Source organism: Hippocampus guttulatus, chromosome 18, assembly GCF_054856545.1.
Source record: "Hippocampus guttulatus isolate MCC_2025c chromosome 18, RoL_Hgut_1.0, whole genome shotgun sequence".
In the NCBI taxonomy this organism is placed as follows: domain Eukaryota; kingdom Metazoa; phylum Chordata; class Actinopteri; order Syngnathiformes; family Syngnathidae; genus Hippocampus; species Hippocampus guttulatus.
In genome coordinates this window covers 4,483,173-4,501,783 of record NC_141278.1, presented here as the reverse complement: position 1 = coordinate 4,501,783, position 18,611 = coordinate 4,483,173, and the positions used below count along the sequence as shown (strand labels likewise).

The 18,611-nt window shown below is 41.0% G+C and overlaps 2 protein-coding genes across 2 annotated transcripts; one reads left to right on the top strand and one right to left on the bottom strand.

The window, feature by feature from the left end:
- Positions 1-309: 309 nt before the first annotated feature.
- On the bottom strand, positions 310-7,650 carry dgat1a (diacylglycerol O-acyltransferase 1a). The gene is made up of 17 exons (XM_086136657.1): positions 7,054-7,650; positions 5,999-6,086; positions 5,013-5,053; positions 4,849-4,934; positions 4,000-4,052; positions 3,665-3,770; positions 3,445-3,573; positions 3,248-3,322; positions 3,074-3,177; positions 2,954-2,992; positions 2,847-2,888; positions 2,724-2,768; positions 2,157-2,269; positions 2,011-2,076; positions 1,852-1,939; positions 1,707-1,769; positions 310-1,424 (listed from the first exon to the last, which is right to left on the bottom strand). The coding sequence occupies exons 1-17, from the start codon at positions 7,290-7,292 to the stop codon at positions 1,284-1,286; spliced, it is 1,518 nt and encodes a 505-aa protein (XP_085992783.1). The 5' UTR covers positions 7,293-7,650; the 3' UTR covers positions 310-1,283.
- A 598-nt stretch (positions 7,651-8,248) lies between these two features.
- Positions 8,249-14,561, top strand: LOC147190702 (TBC1 domain family member 20). Its single transcript, XM_086136663.1, has 10 exons — positions 8,249-8,451; positions 8,760-8,814; positions 9,092-9,222; positions 9,290-9,370; positions 9,460-9,646; positions 10,158-10,259; positions 10,623-10,764; positions 10,865-11,049; positions 11,503-11,612; positions 12,385-14,561. The coding sequence occupies exons 1-10, from the start codon at positions 8,397-8,399 to the stop codon at positions 12,561-12,563; spliced, it is 1,227 nt and encodes a 408-aa protein (XP_085992789.1). The 5' UTR covers positions 8,249-8,396; the 3' UTR covers positions 12,564-14,561.
- The last annotated feature ends 4,050 nt before the right edge of the window (positions 14,562-18,611 follow it).

Here is an 18,611-nt window from a genome sequence, read left to right as displayed (position 1 = left end):
TCCCTTTATAAGGAAAGAACTCACCTCAACAAAACAAGCAAAAAAAACATTTTGAAAATTCGGCGTACGTTAAAATAAATGCCAGCGTGACTCGCTTATTTTGTGAGAAAACCGGATGTGGTCTATTTGAAAAACGCTGACTTGAGTTTGAGTTTCAATTTTAAAACGAATGAATTATGACGTAATCCCTAAAAGGACACAAAAAAGGCGAGGTAGTTCATTATGAATGTAGCCGTTCATTCAGTGAGTATTTAAAGAATACAAGTCCTTAAAAGGTCATGTTTTCATCAAATGAGACACTGTCACGCATTTGCATTATCAAAACAGTTTTTCATTTATTTCAAACTTTGGATTGAACACATAAAACATTCTATTGACAAGATATTTATACATATTGACACAATAACAAGATTTTTTAAAAGGCAGTTTAACCAAGCTACATCTTTTTGTGCATACTCCATGAAATACACTTTACAATGGCAATTAGACCTCTATTGGTGCAGCAAAGGTGCAAATGTTTTGGCCTCTTTTCACCTTTAAAACAAGCAGGCACTTTATTTTCTTTAATCACGATTGAATGCCAGCCTTGCTGCTTTATTTTACACTGACTGTCCCTGAAATGCGTTTGATTGGGGAGGTACCTCCATCTCAACTTGACAAAACAACTTCAAACCATTTTAATTCAGTGATTCCCAACCACTGTGCCAAAGTGATTCAATTGCCCTTTAAACTACTTCACTGCCATTGGCAGCGACAGAAGTCAAATATCCAATCTAACTGGGAGGTTTGGCAGTGAATAAGTTGGTGAGAAAAGGAGTTATTAATCACAAATGTTTATCTGTGCCAGTACGCTGGACTTTGTTTTTAACCGTAAATTATATGATTGGCGCTATGAGGGTTAGGAAACACTGCTTTATTGTGTAAAATGGATGGCAAAAACAAATAAACATTCATAGAAATATTATGTTTCAACTTGAGAGCATGCATCTGTGTAAAGTGCAAAAGCATTTGCCGGTTGTTCAACCCCTGCAGCAAATCACTATAACAACCTGAAAAACTGTTGATTTCAACAATGGAACATTATTGCAGAGGTGATACACAAAACTTGGAAGGCAACACAACATAGACACAGAAGTCATCGATTATTACACATACTTTGAAGCTTGCATTGTTTGAAGTTGAGAAAATGTTAGTTTTGCTTGTTAGACCCCCCCACCCCACTTCATGTTCCCCATCTTTGGCCATTGATTGAAAATAGGACCTCCGAGTTGGTTTGGTCCAGGCTATGTGCCGCAGTGCGTGACATAGTAGTCATGCACGTACATCAGCACGGCGACCGGTTGGCCGATGATGAGCGACATCCAAACGGCTGCGTTGCCGTAGATGCCGTTCAGGAAGCGACCCACGAACCAAGCCAGGGGAACCTGGTGAGCATGGGGAGGTAAAATGGTGAGATAACGCTTTTTTTTTTAAACTAATGTTAATTTTTAGGGTGAGGGGGGGGATTATCCCCAAAAGAGAAATTTGAGTTAACTTCTGATCCTATATGAGCTTGTTGCTAACCAACACAGCAGCACCTGACATGTTTTTCTTTGTCTTTTATATTTTCTTTCCCACTCCGTTCAAATGGTACTTTCAATATAGGTAAAATGACCCCCACCTCTGCGTTTGAGCAAACAAACGTAATTGCTGCCACTTTGTCTCACCTGAGCCATCATGCCCATAAAGGCCCAGAGTCGGAACATCTTCAAAGGGATGCTCACCAAATACTGAGGAGCACAACCCAATCCAAAAGAGTTAATACGAACAGACAAAAAAAAAAATCCAACCGTGAAGGTTTTTGGTGATTACCTCGTGGAAGAACGCGGATAGCAGAAAGACGGCGCTTTGGGCCACCAGCTTGTTGACGCCTCTCCTCAGCAGCGGCTTGTAGAAATGTCTACAAAATGGAGACTATGAGATGAGCGACATGTAGAGTAGGCAGGTATTCCTAATAATGTGTCCGCTCACCTCAGACACCACTTGTGAACCGGGATGTTCCAGTTGGCCCAGAAGTAGGTGACGCTCTCAGAGTTCCTGCATAAATTACATTTCTGTGTACTTGCATGTACAGTACATGCGATAGGAAAAATTCACTGTCTGTCTTTAGTACCGACCACCAATCTCTGTAGAACTCTCTGTCCCCAAACTGTAGCAGCTCGGCCACAAAGTTCATGGACGAGTGGAAGAACCAATAGAAAAAGATTAACCAGATCAGATGGTTGGGGACCTGAGGAGGAGAATTGAGAAAGATAAGGAGATGAGAAGACGGGGTTGCCATGCGTCACATGGTTTGACCGGCTCGAAAATGCCTTAAAACGTCCCCACTTCTGAAATAACACTTACCCATGCTACCTTTTATAATCACATTTGTGAACACACAGAATGATGCTAATCATTTCTCACAATTGTCCCTAATTTTACAAAATAAGAAACATAAATATCAATGTGTAACTCTTATTTCGATCAATCTCTGCAAGCGTTGATATTTTCAATCGAGCACTCCTACAATGACCCGTGTTCCCGGTGAGCTATTTTTAGATCAGGCTTGCGGTCCACATGTAGTCCTCGGTGATAAATACTCTCTGGTGTCACACATCGCAACACCCACCGTCGTTAATTCTCATCCTACCCGAGATGCAAAGTCATCTACAGCGCGTCCCAGAATGCACGGCGACACTCACCGCCAATTTGAGAAGGCGCTCCACCATTCGAGAAAAGTCCATTTCCTTTGAAAAACACAACTGTCACTCGAATCACACAACACAACATGTTTGACGTGTAACTTCACTCATCCTCCATCCCACCTGGAAGGGCTTCATGGAGTTCCGTATGGTCGGAACCATCCACTGGGAGAGGATCATGCGAGTTAGCTCATTGAATTCACTTTTGTGTATGACTGCAGCAACATTACCTGCTGGATTAACCCCACCAGCAGTTGCATAAAGAACAGCTGTAAGGAGAAGCAGACCACACATTTAAAACTAACCCAAAACAACCCTTTGGTGGGTCATTCCAGGATTTCAAACATCACCATTTCGAAGAGCCTCCTCAGGAGGAAGCGTTTGCGTATCCGGGGCGAGCGCGGGAAGTTGAGCTGGTAGCAGAGCGTTGGCGCAAACACAAAGTAGTACATGTCTGAGGATAAACCAGGTTGAGGTGACTAATCCAGTATTTCAAAATGAGTCCCCCCAAAAGATGTTGTCACCTCTGTGGGTGAGATTCCCAGGGTAGGAGACATTGCTGTGCACGGCTGAGCCATTGGACTGAGCCACAGATGGACCTGGAAATCACATACAGAGGGCACAAGTGAGCTTGAAGTTTAATACACACTGTCAAAATCCACACTCACTGAGCTGATGTCTCACAAGATTTGTGCTAACTACGAAGTGTAACGAGACTCACATGAATAAGAGCGAGTCAGTCTCCTGGCTTTGGCTAGTCTGATCTCCCGGCACCACCTGTTGGTGTCCTGGTAGGAGTACAGCTTGAGGAACAACACCGTGTAGACGCCCAAGGAGAGGATACCGCCAACTGACCAAAAAAAAAAAAAAAAAAAAAAAAAAAAAAAAAAAGATTACTGTAGCGGATGAAAAAAAAAAAGACATAGTAAGCATTTACCTACCAGGGGTAACGGAGGTGACGGTGAGGACCGTCACGGAGGGAAAAATCAGCAGTGACGTCAAGTTGAATATATGAAGAATCAAGCCAGTTGTTTCTGACACTGTTCCCTAGAAAGCCACCCCCCCCAACCAGGCCAAAAAAAAAGCGATTAGAATGAAAATAATTTCGTTGTAAAATCATTTGTGTATTCTCTGAAAAAAATGTTTCAATATGATGAAATACTTGAATCAATACAAAACTATTAGCATTCATAATTACAATACATGTATCCTATTTATAAAACTGCTAATCAAATTACATAAATGTGGGGGGAAAAAAAGCAGAGCAGTATCTCACCACAGCCAAACGTCTCTCCGTATACAAAGCTGCCAAAATGAACACGTTGGATGCTGGAAAAACAGCACAGCAAAGGAGAGTGAGAAAAAAACGTGTGTGTGAACTTTGGCAGGAATCCTTGACTTTATGACTGGGACAGCTCTTGTTCAAAACAGCTGCATGGACTTGACCCTAGAAGGACTCATCTAAAAACAACTTGTTGTATGGCTGAAATGAAAGTCATTACAAAAAGAATAAAATAGCATAAAAAGAATAAACGCCACTAAGTACCACTCTACAGTCTTGTCTCGTGTGTGTCGGTTATAAATCCACACAGTGTGCACCTTGGCCACAAGAGGGCAGTACAATGCAGACATTCCTAAACAACTGATTCCGTAAAATGCAGTTTTGCTTTATTTTTTAACATTATATTCCAGTGAGTATTGTTGTATTGTCATTATTGTCTGCCTGCATACGTTGCAGCACAATTTGTTTTCAAATATCTGTCGCTTGAAGGGTTATAAGTACGACAAACATTGATGCTAGTTTTGTTAGCCTGTCTATTTTGTTTTGCATTGCGTGTTAGCATTAAGCTAGTGGATTTATGTTATGTGGTGTGCACGATTCTCTTTGTTTGACATTTCTAAGTATGTAATAATTACGATCTCCTGCTTGTCACTTGACACCATTTAGTGACTCGAAGACTCTTGAAAAACTCATACATGGAAGGACCACTACGAATGAAAGAATTGTTGATATTAACTCAAAAACACTACTAAAATTGCTCATACAAAATCAAAAACTAACATTAAATTAAAACATGAATTAAATGATGATTAAAAAAACGAATTCAATGATGAACTGTCATACCAATGATGAGGCAGGCGGCTGGCCAGCTGTAGGGGTCTTTCAAGAATAGTGACACCACCTGGATGGGGTCTACCAGGATGCCATACCTAAGGGAGACAAGAACAGCTTGGGTTCAGACTAATTGCAGGCAACAAATGTGGGGAAAATATATCGGCGTAACTCACTTTATTATATTCTCCAGGAAGAGACGCGCATTACTCAAGACCTGAGACAGTCAAAAATTATTTTTTTTAGTTTTATTTTCATTATCTTTGCAGAGTGATCACAATCGGCCATCATGAAGGGGCGGGTGCTTATTGTGGTTTCGTTCAATAAAAAGGTTGAGGTGCGGCCGAGGGCGCGCTGTTGACAACATATCTGATAAACGTTTATGGCGGCGCTTGTTTCTGAGGAATAAGGTCTGAAGTTTGAGATAAAAAAAAAAAAATTGGCAGGGGGTTTGGTCATGCCGCCACACGAACACACACAAACAAACAACTTAAACTAATGAAAGTTGAAGCAAAAGTCAATCCATACGTTCCATTTCTAATCTTTTGGTTATCATCAAACGTCTGTGGTGACATCACAAAAAGAAAAGTGACGTGGCATTCCATGTTGAATTGTTATTGTCTTCAAAATGTAAGTTCAATTTCCTGTTGTATGGTTGTCATCGTCGAAAAAGAAAAGAAATTCCAGAAATGTCCATTTCCTGTTCTATGGTTATCATCACACTTTGGTGGTAACATCACATACAAAAAAAAGAAAAAAATATATACAATATTGCAACAAATTCCATTTCCCGTTCTACGATGACCATCACACTTCTGTGATGTAACAAAAACTGCTCTAGAAAAAGCAAAACGAGTCACAGTAAATCCGTTTTCTGCTTTGCACATTCCGCCGGTTGCCTACTTCATCAAGCTCTCGTGCAACTGTTGCTCTTTCTAAACGTACCGTCTGACTTATGTTTTAGTAACCTTTCGCAAGGACTGCAGCAGGCCATCGTGGTGTAACCCTGAATAAGATGGCAAGTGGCATGCGTTACCAACGAAGAAGAGTGACGCGGCACTATAGACTTAAGGTGAGTAAACGAAATGGATGATGACTTGTCTGTCTTGCGGGACATGTTACTTGGATGATATGTGATGATATGATGCAATTGTATACTCACCAACATGACAACACACCAGTTGAGGATTCCTCTATAGTTACTGAAGCCACTGGCAGAGCTTAGAAGAGACTCCTGTTGTACATGGCAGCTGTGCGTGTGTTCATATATATTAAAAAAATCATTATGACAAGATATTATATATGGGGCATGCGAAAAATAAAGAGGGAGAAATTGTTGAGCAAATTTTTGTGCTCAAGGGCCACATTTGAGTTATAAAAAGAACAGATGGGCAGGGTCATTCGAGATGAAGTAAACTTAAAAAAACAAAACAAAACATGACTGTATAACTGGACCAATTATCAATTGAAATAATTAATAATTTGTTATTCACAATGAATGCATGAACCAATTATCTAATGAAAAAATTTGAATAAAAAGTAAGAAAAAAACTGATTTGAAAGTATCCAATTTTATGAAAACAAACAAACAAACAAGGAAAGCAGGACTATTTATAATGTAAATTGTTGGTCGACTGGTTTAAAGAATGAAGTCTGCGGTATGTGGCCCCTGGGCTAAATGTTGAAATTAAGTATGACAAATATTTCACGAAAAAAAAGAGAGTACATTTTCACTTTGCAACAACTGTGCATGTTTGTAACTTGCCCGTGGAGAATTGCATATCATTTTTTGGCTGTTATTCACCAATGATGTTTCGCAATACAGTACAACATCACAATATGCTTGTCGCCAAACATGGACACTCGACTTGTTATAAAGATGCAACAATTGAATCATTATATCTCGAGCATTCGTGAGTTATTTTGGGACATTTCAAGAGTTTACCTGAGGTTTTGTTTTTTTGCAATGCATGACGGTTCCACACCTGTCCCCGCTATATTCAGGTAATCCTGCATTTTCCTCAACTCCAGTTAATTTACACACTGACAAATTACAGATATGTATTGAGTAAAAGTGCAGATATGTGCAGTACGGATAGCAAATGGGAAGAGCGGTCAGTCAGGCTGAAAGTTTAGTATCTTACTAGTTGAGTACTGAGTTCTGTGCAAATCTAGTAAAGGATTGCACGATTGGAAAGTGGTGTTATTAAAGGTTACCTGAGTCCCTCGCTGATTTCGTCCACCGGACTCTTCGGCTTTTTCTGTTTATCGGCGCGCTGTTGGCCCGGTTCTCTCTCCACCTTTCCGTTGCTGTTAAGACGCCTGGCCGACTCGTCCGTCTTCTTACCGGGACACGGCGGTGGTTTGCTCCCGTTGGATTGCTGCTTCACGCCGCCAGAAATTGTCGTCCTCCTTGCGCGGGCTCCGGGCCCTCTCATCTCGGCTCGATCATTCATCCTACTTCACGCAGTGTTCACCTGCCACGACATGTCGGCCCGCCGATGTCCTTCGCTTGTCAGTGGCCCCCGCAGGAAACGCGTGACACGATTACCAGCGCAGAAGTTGGAGTGTCCGTGCGTAAGCTCGTAGGGGGTGTTTCATACTTACGCTATCAAGATCATTGGGCAATTAGCTGATGGGTTGCCAGATCTCATCTATCCCCCTCCCCGCTTCACAGAGCCTAATATCTCCCGGATGGCGTCATCTTTCGCATTTCAGTCACCAAATTACGTGTCAAAATATTATTTCACACTGAAATCGTAAACGACGCTAATGAAAAAGGAATTCGACTTTTCTTCCTGTTGACTTGTAGGCCATTATGAATATCACCACTAGATGTCAGTAGATCCTAAAGCAATGTGGCAACAACAAGGCGTTTGTTGGATAAAATACCAACCTAAATACCAACACAGCGTCGCGGATGTTCTCAAAATTATATATTTTTAATTCAAAGTAGCAGGAGATGTTCTTACAAGGAAAGGTAAATGCTTCCAATCTCACCAAATCTCAAAATTTGTTTACTTTCCATGAAGAACTACAAACAAGTTTGCATGAAGTGTCACGACCTCTAAACAACCAATCGCCTTCGACATTTTAGTCACGAGCTCATTTTAACCAATGGTTAGCGCAGAGGTTTCATTTGTCGACGTTGTCTCACAAGGAGAGTCAAATGTTATAAGTTGTGGTCGACAATGTTTGCTCAAAATTATATATTTTTAATTAAAGGTAGCAGGAGATGTTCTTACAAGGAAAGGTAAATGCTTCCAAACTCACCAAATCTCAAAATTTGTTTACTTTCCATGAAGAACTACAAACAAGTTTGCATGAAGTGTCACGACCTCTAAACAACCAATCGCCTTCGACATTTTAGTCACGAGCTCATTTTAACCAATGGTTAGCGCAGCGGTTTCATTTGTCGACGTTGTCTCACAAGGAGAGTCAAATGTTATAAGTTGTGGTCGACAATGTTTGTAAAAGCCTTTATTTAGCTTCTAAATAAGTTTGTGTGTGGCCATGACACAACGCAGCTTCGTTTTATAGTGAGAAGTTTTTGAAAGGAGATGAAAATGCTCAAGAGAAAGAAACTAAAAGGGGCGAATGTACCTGTCACCAGAGGTAAGTCGCGCAAAACCTAACAAGCAAGTAATAAAGATACAATTTGGACACATTCAGCTTCTTTTCTCCAGCGACTTACAACGTTCCCATTCGTGGTTACACTTCAATTATAGCATTCCTCCGTAAATTCACCCCTGAAAGGGTTGCCTGCGTGGCAGTATGTCATCATCTAACAGATGGTTGATGTTTATCACAAAAAAAAAAGATTTTCATGATTAAAAAAAATTGGATTGGGATTTTTGGTTCAGCAACACCAGCACAATCGCAATAAACACCTTTTGTATTTTCTGTCATTGTTCCTGTTCCAGAAGTGGACTGTGGGAGGAAGCAGAAGATGACTGAGATCCACCAGGCATTATACAGGTAGAAAATTATTGCATTGTTGTTAAATATCTCTAGTGCTGCGCCAAAATGATTCCATGACAACTGGGGCACAGTTATTGACATGCCTGAAAGTGAATCTTAATTTTCACCCAGCCAAGTAACTGTGGAGAAGAGTGCTGAACACAGACACTTCCTCATAAATAGGCAGAAAACATATAATACTACTTTGCACTTAATGGGTAGACAAACACCCATCCAGTCGTTTCTAGACAAGTCATTAAAAAGTTAATTTATATGTTTACCCTTCATTGCACAGTGATCCGGTGGACGTTGAGACCCTCAGGAGAGCCGCGGCCAGTAAGGGAGGACTGCTTTCAAATGAACTCCGCAGGAAAGTTTGGCCCAAACTGCTCAACATCAACGCATATGAGCTTCCTTATAAGCCCGGTTAGCGTCAAACTCAAGTATCGTACTTTCTTAAGGGATCAAATGTATGATCCAGGATATGTTGCAGGAAAAGATGGACGGGAGAACCACAAGGACTACAACCAGGTGGTCCTGGATGTCAGCAGATCCATGAAGCGCTTTCCAAAAGGTCCTTCTCTTGTCCAGTTTTTGTGTGGCCTATGCGGCACAGTAGACATTGACTTTTCAAGCGCTTATTTCACTTGTCTTCTCTGGCAGGTATGCCGTCTGCGGAGCGAGCCGTACTACAGGAGCAGCTGGTGGATATCATTTTGGAGGTTCTGAGGTGCAACCCGCAGCTCAGCTACTATCAGGGCTACCACGACGTGGCTGTCACGTTGCTGCTGGTTGTCGGCGAGCGTATGGCCATCGCCATGCTGCATAAATTATCCAAATATCATCTCAGGTAGCAAAAAGTATAAGTATTATTTTGTAACATTACTTAACTTCTTATTTGTAATATATTACCTAGTATTGCATTTGCGCTTGTGGGACTTTCTACATTTACTTTTTTTTGTATTCTAGCCTTTTTGGTGGAAAATATTGGGCTTTTTAAAAAATACCAGCAGTGTGCTGTCATGACATCTAGATGGCAGCAATGCCTCAGGGATGCAGTTCCTGTGGCAGGTGTTCGTTTGGAATGGAACAGGACATAAAAACCTTCTGTCTATGGTGTGATTCATTCATATCAATACACTTGTCGCTGTCTTGGCAGTCTCAAACTCTGGACTAATTTAGCGCACAAAAAATACATATGTAAAATTCAGCATACACGGAGCTCTGTGATAGAAAGTACAAATGACTGTGAAGGAAACGTAGCACAGACGAAAGCATAGTGCGTAAACCGAGGAAATATTTCTTTCAAAAATATTTTTTGCATATTCATGAATTGAGGTTCCACTGTTTTCTGTTTGCAGGGACTTCATGGATCCGACAATGGATAGCACAAAGCACATTTTAAACTACCTGATGCCTATCTTGGAAGAAGTTGACAAAGAGCTGCATGACTTCATGATCAGGTACAAGTCTTTCCATCATTTCTTTTTGTTTTGCAAAATATTGTGAACGCTTTCAAGACTGCATGTCAAAGTGTTTAAAAGTCAAATTGAAAGAGATAAACTGTCTTTCATATGATTTCATTGTTCATTTGCCTTTATTTTAGCGTAAGCCTAACCTATAAGACCAAAACATTTATGTATAATAAATTGATCTTGTTTACTGTAGTACAGGTTAATTTACAGTTTTTTTTTGTTAAAAAACGTCTATGGGAAAGAAGATGAAAAAAATAATTGCAGATTAAAATCAGGGTCATATTGAGTGGGGAAAGCATTTTCAAACAGAGTTACCATGCCTCACTTAGTTGTTTTGATGTTGTCTATTAGAGCGGAGGTGGGCACCATCTTTGCCCTCTCCTGGCTCATCACGTGGTATGGACACGTCCTGTCTGAGTTCAAACACACTCTGAGACTCTACGACTTCTTCTTGGCCTCACACCCCATGATGCCCATCTATCTCGCTGCGACAGTAAGCAAACCACATACCCGGTCTTCCCGTGAAAGAGGAGATAATAAATAATTTCATCCTTGCATCAAAGCTATTTGAACGTGTTCTGTCCTTCTCCCAGATCGTGTTGCACAGAGAGCAGGAAGTGAAGCAGACGGAATGTGACATGGCCATGCTGCACCACCTCCTCTCACGCATCCCCCAGGACCTCCCGTACGAACTCCTGATCAGCCAGTCCCAAGAACTGTTCCGCTGCTACCCTCCTGCCTTGCTGGCTAAGCGGCCTGCGCTACGATCTCGTAAAAGGTTCGGAGCACCCACCTAAACCAACTAAACATTTCACACAAAGATCCTGCCAAAAGTGACCAAGGAATTTTCCATCTTCAGAGGTAGTATCAGAGCCGTAACAAACCGACCAAGGGCCTAGGAGCAATGTCATCTGGTGGCAATTTTTCATTGGCTGTTGCTTCTAGGCGACGCGCAGTAAAAGGACCGCAACTCCTCTGCAATTTGTCGACTTTCCTTCTTCTAGTTAATGGCCATGAGCTAATACCTAATGAATACATTCAAAATCATCCCAAAGGCTCATGTATTAAATTAATTGCCTAATAGTTTTAGGAACGTCAAATGTAGCTTCAATAGTTTTCATTTTTTATTTTATTTTAACAAAAATGTTTTGGAAGTTTTAGTTTAGTTTGCTAAAATAACCGGGATCAGAACGGGAAGTCCTAGACTCATACAATTCTTGTTGTTCTCCAGCTTGTCCATAAGCACCTTCAAGGACTTTCAGCTTTCAACACTCCACCAAAGACCGGACTCGGTTCTCCAGCGTCTCACCAAGGCTCAGGCCTCTGCCACTTCAAGAAAAGGTACTGATAGAGATATTCTGAGGGTCTCCATATAATGATGGCCCTTGTCTTATTTAGTCAGAGAGAAGGCCAATAAAAAAGTAAACAAATGTCGTAGAATGCCACAACCAAATGGTGTGGTGCCATCACCGAACGCTATCCAGACCTTAGGAATAACCTTCAGCGGGGTTCAACAGTCGGGTCAAACAAAATCAGCAAAGCCCTAATATTTGATTGTCTTTAAAAGTTGAAATCGCAAGTCTTGAAACGGAATTAGTCCGATCCGCAGACTCTGTGATCTCCCCCAATCAGAAAGCTCACTGAGGCTGGCGCTGTTGCTGGACACAGAGGAGGAAATGTTTATGATGAGTAGTTATAAAATTTGTCTCAAGTCATTCGTCACAAAAACAATTATAAAGAGAAGATTTTACAACCACAACGCAGGTTATTTATTTACTTGTTTATTTTTGTGGTGGTTTTTCTCGTCGGCATGCCGGGTGTTGAAGTATTTACGTATCGGGTAAGATATTAAAAACCGGTATGTGTCTGCCTTGCTTAGGCAGTTTGTGTTCCATTTCACATGACAGTCACCGGCGAAGTACTTGGCTCAGCCTAACCTGGTGGTGGTGTTAATAAGAGTGGATGAAAAAAAATAATCACATCTTTACGCTTCTGTGTCTCTACTTCCGATGTTGTAATATTCCTCAAACACTCCTCAAAAAACAAAAAAATCCGCATAAAACCCTTCACCCTCGTCATCCTCTTCTTCACCCTTGTTCTGTGCTCGCCGCAGCTCGCTACTCGGGCTTGGACGTGGCTTTACCCTACGACGGGGTCCAGCGAAGGGGTAAGGGGAGCAGGATGGTCAAGATGGCAGTGTGGGGGCTGTCGGCCACACTGGGGGCGGCCATTTTCGCCGTGGCCCAGACGGCCATGGAGTGGGCACCTGATGTGTTGCTGCAGCTCTTCTGATGGGCTTCGTCTTAGCCTCACTGCAAGGACTCGAACCTTGTATCTGAGGAGGACGCAGCTCACTGGGACAAGGTTTAAAGTACTGCCGTTGGCCATTAATTTGCCCTTTGGTTCTTTGTGTGATTTATATATACCCTTTTCTGTCTTTTTTATCTTCTTTTTTTATTTTATTTTTTTGTGCGCTTGTGAGAATCATGAAATATTTAGCAGGGTTGTGCCCACACACGAACATTTACTTACTCAGTATCCTAGTCTCAGAGAAACGTTATCATTTATTATCTGTAATGGTAACAAAAATAATTTGAAATTTTTATTTATTCCTCAGAAATAAAGTAGCCTGTGGGAGGACTGTAGAGGACTACAATTGTTTTATAACCGAAAGGGAAATATTAATAATACGTGTCTGTGTGTGTGAGTGTGTGTGTGTTAGCAATGTAGCGATTTTCCCCAGTAATGTCTGCTCCATGTACCGACAGACGTCTTTGGCTCTGAAATATTCATCAGCTTTTACGACTACGTACCCGCTGCATTTGTTTGCGAAGCACAGCTTCGACCTCACTTGGGGGTTTGCCCTTTTGGTCAGGCTAAACGTTGCCCAATAATGTGTACGACAGTTTTTGTATAGTACTTATTGATTTTCATGCGCCAGGTTTAGTGCCAGTTGGATGCTCCGATGACTGGTGCTTTACACTGTTACACTTCAAAACAAGTCTAGACGGTGCCATTTTTGCTCATGCCCCCCCCCCCCAAAAAAACCCCAGTGGTACAAACAACATGCTTTGAGGCCTGCAGAAAACGTAGAGAGAAAGTTGAGCGACTTGTTGTTTCACTTCAGTCCTTTATGGCACTAAATTGCCTTTCAAATTGTTGCCGACTGTCAAAACAAGTTCAGACATTTCCAAACTCAGAATGGTGAACACCTCAAAGAAAGAGAGACACCTTTCAAAAAGTGATTGTTGACTCCAGGTTGGTACACTTCAGTCCTGTCGCGAGCATGCATTTTCAACTGTAGCCCGTTGTCAATACAAATCAAAACCTCACTCCGCACTTCAGGGTGGTAGGTGTTGTGTGTTTTAAGCTTGCTGACTGTCAAAATGAATCAAAGGGACATTTCTGCCTCTGTTCGATACATACTGTCGCACTAAAGTCCTGTAAGTGTTGCTCATGTGCATTGCGCCGTTGCAACAAATCGAGATGGCATTTCTCCTTTCCCGTGCGTCCCGAATGCCGGCGGTCAGGCAATGATCACGACGATGTGCTTTGACGCGTGCCGACAACTCAAAGAAAGAACTCGGCTACTCATAGACTTACTTAAGTCCTGCCTTTCAAACTGTTGCGGTCTTTCAAAACAACATATCCGGTGTACTCCAGTCTATCACTCAATTAGCTCGTTTGTTCGTTTGCCGCCTTTCTACAATAGAAAGCAAAATCGAGACTTTTATTGGTAATCACTTTAATTCGGCAACTTCCAGGCCAATTTAAATTTTTATCTTTGTGGTGGTGTGCTTTATGCACAGACATATTGTTTTATTTCCAACAGCGTGGCTTTCTCTTGTATGGTGCCATTATGGCTCACTGGGGTCAGTAAATGTGAAAATGAAACCAAAAAAAAATCATGGTTCCAGTAAGGGATTCCAAAATTTGGACAAACTTGCCTAATCGTCAATGTCCTGTGAAAAACACATTTTTGTATGAAACGCGGACATTAACAAAAAAAATAAAGAATTTTTAATGACAAAAATGGACTTGTTTTCACAGGACAGTGATGATATGCTATCAACTGACGTGTGTCCAAATTTTTGACTAGTATGGAATATTTATTATGCCAACATGCTTTAAACAAGTTTTTTTTTCAATGAAGGAAAGCAAGAAAATGCAACATTTAAATAAATATTATTTCAGCACTATCCGACTTTATCCCACAAAATGATGTTAAGTTATGACTCTGAAACTGAGCTTGTGCTCTTGTGTAAAGCAGTGAATAAATGATTGATGTTATTTCTTGTTTTCTGTTGTCCGTATCATTTTTTTTGTTTAACTTACAAAAAACTAAGTGGTGTTCAATTTTATATAAAATATAAACTTGTATATATACAGTATAAGTTTATATTTTTTAAATGTGTATATATATATATATATAAAGTGACCAATACTGATTTCGTACAAGTTGTACAGAGAGCATTGCAGTTATATTACTCATAATAATTCAATTCAGTCGAACTTGTATTGCAGGTAAACTCCAAGAATTTGGAAAGATTCTTTTTAAAAAGCAGTTAAGGTGCTCGCAAAAATGTAGGAAGATCTGTGCAAAAAGCAGTGCAGTGACATTTGAAAATTTTAGTAGCACTCTCTACAAAATGTAATTTTTAAAAATACTGTAGATCTAATGCAATCAAATGATTAGAAGAATATGCACAAAAAGTAATGCATTGGAATTTATGCGGCGGCTGTCCAAACAAATCAAGACGACATTTTTACTGCGGTCTCTGAATGCGAATGCTAAAAGCAACGCAACCACTGAAGCTTTTGTCTGTGGTACTTTGCGTTTGCAATTAAATGACGCGGAAATCCAGATGTTGTCAAATGGCATCCACTGAAAATGGAGGTCATAGATTCATGTGTGCGTTGTGCACCCCTGGCGAGAGACGCACGTGTGCACACAAATGCGCACGTTTTGCTCGCTACTTGTTGGTGCGCCTAAAAAGGCAGACTCTGGTTACCTTCCAAATCTGCAAGCATGTGTTTGTGTTGCATGTGTGCGTGTCTGGCTTATAGCATACGGCCCTCGCGAGGGACAACAGCCGCTCCAGGGGGTCTGCCTGTTTACATACTGCACGCATTTATTTTTGGGGCTTTCTCGTGACAAACTCACGCAACAGACTGTGTGCCATCAATAAGAGCACCTTGACTCTAGTCACTGATGGGCTTTACAGTACTGTGTTTAAAAAAAAAAAAAAAAAGGCAGCGCAGTCCATTTTGTATCAATTGGGAAGTTTATATAAAAAGGCATGTAGGAACATTATTTCCAAACACTTGTATTTTGTAGGATTATCACCAGTCATATATGGCAGGGAAGTTTCCTTCATTGGTGTGCTGCCATGGAGACTTGAAAGGATTTTGTCGGGTTCTGCCCCCCACCCCCCAAAAAAAAACCCCAAAACTAAACAAAACTAAAAAAATCCCCAAAGTGCAAAATTCGGCAGGTTTTGTGTAAAAAGGACTGAAGTAAGATTTAGTTGTATTCTGGACAAATTATATTGCAGTGGAATTACTAACCATAGTTTGGTAGGCTTTATGCATAAACTATGCATAAAATGGCTCTCATTTCGTCACATTCAGCTTATTTTTATTTATTTTTATTTTTTTTTAAAGGCAGCGGAAGTGCAAAAACGTATCCCATTTTGTGCAAAAGGTAATTCACTGAAGTTACGAACACGTATTTTGTTGGAATTTTAATTTGCCAAAAGAAACCGTGAAATTACAACAATTGACTTGGATTATGTACAGTTTGTCATGCGGTGATATTACGTGAAATAATTGAGTAGGAATTGGACAAAAACTCATTTAAAATGATGAAATGGTAGTAAGACTTTGTCCAAAAACTGTTAGAGTGCAATGAGTATGGCTGTAAAATCCATCCTGCGCCCAAGCCCTCCTGTCGTCCTCCCTTGCCTTACAAGTCCCCCTCCCCCACTCAGCCCTTCACTCTGTCATGGATCAGAGAACATGTCGCAAAGTGCTTCGCAGGCAACACGTGTGCGCTGCACCCCTGCATACTGATGATGTGTCTCCGCAGCTTCTTCCTGCCTGTACTCCGAATGAGATTTTAGTAGCAAAGAGTACACGGCGTCATGCCCTGTAGTATACAATTGGCACCTCGATTTAATAGGAGCATGACTTACATTTTTTTTGTTTTGTGTTTCACCCTCAATTAATCTTACAGGAGAACTTCAAAACTAATATTGAACCAAACGCCACGTAACAGTCCGACGAAAGTCGGTTAGCTTCATGATAACACACAATGCAAAACACCATAGACAGGCTAATAAAACTAGCATCAGTGTCGCAGCATCATATCCATTTAAGCAACGGATATTTCAATGAGGAATGTAAAACTCCTGCTGTGTGCACATTGACCACTGGGAGCAGTACAAAACATCCATGAAGACAACAGACTAAACTGCTCGGTAAACTGCAGTGATATTAGTTTGCAGATGATAAAGAATACATGGCATTGAAGTGGCATGATGCACAAACTGTTAGACTCTTTACATTCTTTTTAATAATTACTGTATATTTTACAAACAAAATTGCCAAGTGCTATTTTCTTAAATGTTCTGATTAATAAAAACACAATGCATTTTTTGGGGGGGGAGATATTAATGCCATTTAGATTCATTTTAATGGAGAAAGCTGATTTGGTTTTAATGCTCAAGAAATTAAATATGCATCATCTTGGTTGATGAAACAAACGTTTAAATGAAACCTTGTATTTTTAAACTATCTTTCGAGACTCCATGGCAACACATAAATGAAAGCAAAGTATCCTGCAAGAAGATAAAATCCACGAAAGCTCCTATGTTGACATCAACTCCAGTCTTCTTTAAAAAAAAAAAAAAAAACTCCCTTAATTGGTGTTCAGAGCCATCAAGGCACTCTCGCGTGTCCTGGCCCAAATTAAACTGAAACTATTCGGAACATCTGTGCAGCAGGTGTGATCTTTGCAAGCGAAACCTTTCAATTTAAACCTTTTCAGCATCAAGTGCAGCAAAAGGAAGTGTTATATCGTGAATCTCCGATAACCCCCGGGCCTCATTAGGCTCAAAGTAGAGCCCGGTCATACAGTTCTGTGAATATCTTTTAAGACTTTTCGCGCATGCCTTTAGCGCGTGTCAATGTGGACTCCTCTTGGGCTTTCCACACGTGACCTCTCGTCTTCTTAGTCCGGCTGGGGTGTCGCGTTGGGTCCAACCTCAGTCCGGACCTCACCTCGTTTCCATGGACACCACAGAAATTTGGAGGCGCTCCAATCGGATGATTTTTCATCTTTTAGACAAGTTGTCCAATGGTCAAATCTTCAACATTTCCGCCAAACTTGACAGCTCTGCTCAGTTTTTCTTTCGAAGCCCTAAAAATGTTTTCCAAAGTGAACAAAACATGACTTTTTTTTTACCGTATTTTCCGCACTAAAAGGCACAAAATATGGTACAAAAATCCTCCAAAATTATTTTTGAGTCATTGCCCAGCGTCACGTTTTCATCCTTGAATATTTCCTCTCTTATAGTCTAGATAGAATTATAGCCTACACAGAGAAATTACACTGTATTATTTCTTTCATCCAAAATCCTACTCAATTCTTTCCTGGTCGATTCAAATGTCAAAACAAAACCACGGAAGCTGCATTAGTCCTAAAATAGCCAAACTGGTTTTGTCCAGCCAGCAGACTTGCTTCCGAAGCTGACTGATTTCACAGTTCGTTAATGTTCCCCCGACATGGTGATGATGTCCTGTTAATCTTTTCAGCTTCTCTGTCAGTACTTCGCTCATCTGCTCGTCCGCTAATACGCCGACGACGCCAGCCGGAGATAGCTTGTTCATATTTTTTTTTTTTAAAGCTTCAATTGGATCTGTCCATGTCATTTTTATTTTTATTTTTTCTGACAAACGGGGGGAACACATCAATCTGTCTTAAATCGCACGGGCCCCGGCTCACGTCCTTCATTTGAAAACGCCTCGCTGAACAAAAATGTGCAGTTGCAAAATGTCAACAAGCGTTCAGTGGCGTGTGCACGCCTGTTTGCATGTGTGTGAGAAATGTGAATTTGTGGGTAAATGTCAAGAAGTTGGCAGTCTAACGGCCTGCTCTGACAAATGATCCATAAAGGCACAAAGTGATTGCCTGGGAGATTGTCATTCATTCTAATGTGAGTGTCGCGGTGACACAGTGCGGCGCAGTCACGCGCTTGCCGTTTAATTACAGACCAAATGGACTCACTGCTTTGCTTCGACGTTTGTCGCTTTGTCCGCAATCGCCAGGATCTTGTAAGA

Coding starts and splice junctions, on each gene's coding strand:
- dgat1a (XM_086136657.1), bottom strand. CDS start 7,292: ATGAATGATCGAGCCGAGATGAGAGGGCCCGGAGCCCGCGCAAGGAGG. Junction 4,935..5,012: donor TTCCTGGAGAATATAATAAA/GTGAGTTACGCC, acceptor TGTCTCCCTTAG/GTATGGCATCCTGGTAGACC. Junction 1,770..1,851: donor TATCCGCGTTCTTCCACGAG/GTAATCACCAAA, acceptor TGTGCTCCTCAG/TATTTGGTGAGCATCCCTTT.
- LOC147190702 (XM_086136663.1), top strand. CDS start 8,397: ATGAAAATGCTCAAGAGAAAGAAACTAAAAGGGGCGAATGTACCTGTC. Junction 11,050..11,502: donor GCGCTACGATCTCGTAAAAG/GTTCGGAGCACC, acceptor GTTGTTCTCCAG/CTTGTCCATAAGCACCTTCA. Junction 11,613..12,384: donor CTCTGCCACTTCAAGAAAAG/GTACTGATAGAG, acceptor TGCTCGCCGCAG/CTCGCTACTCGGGCTTGGAC.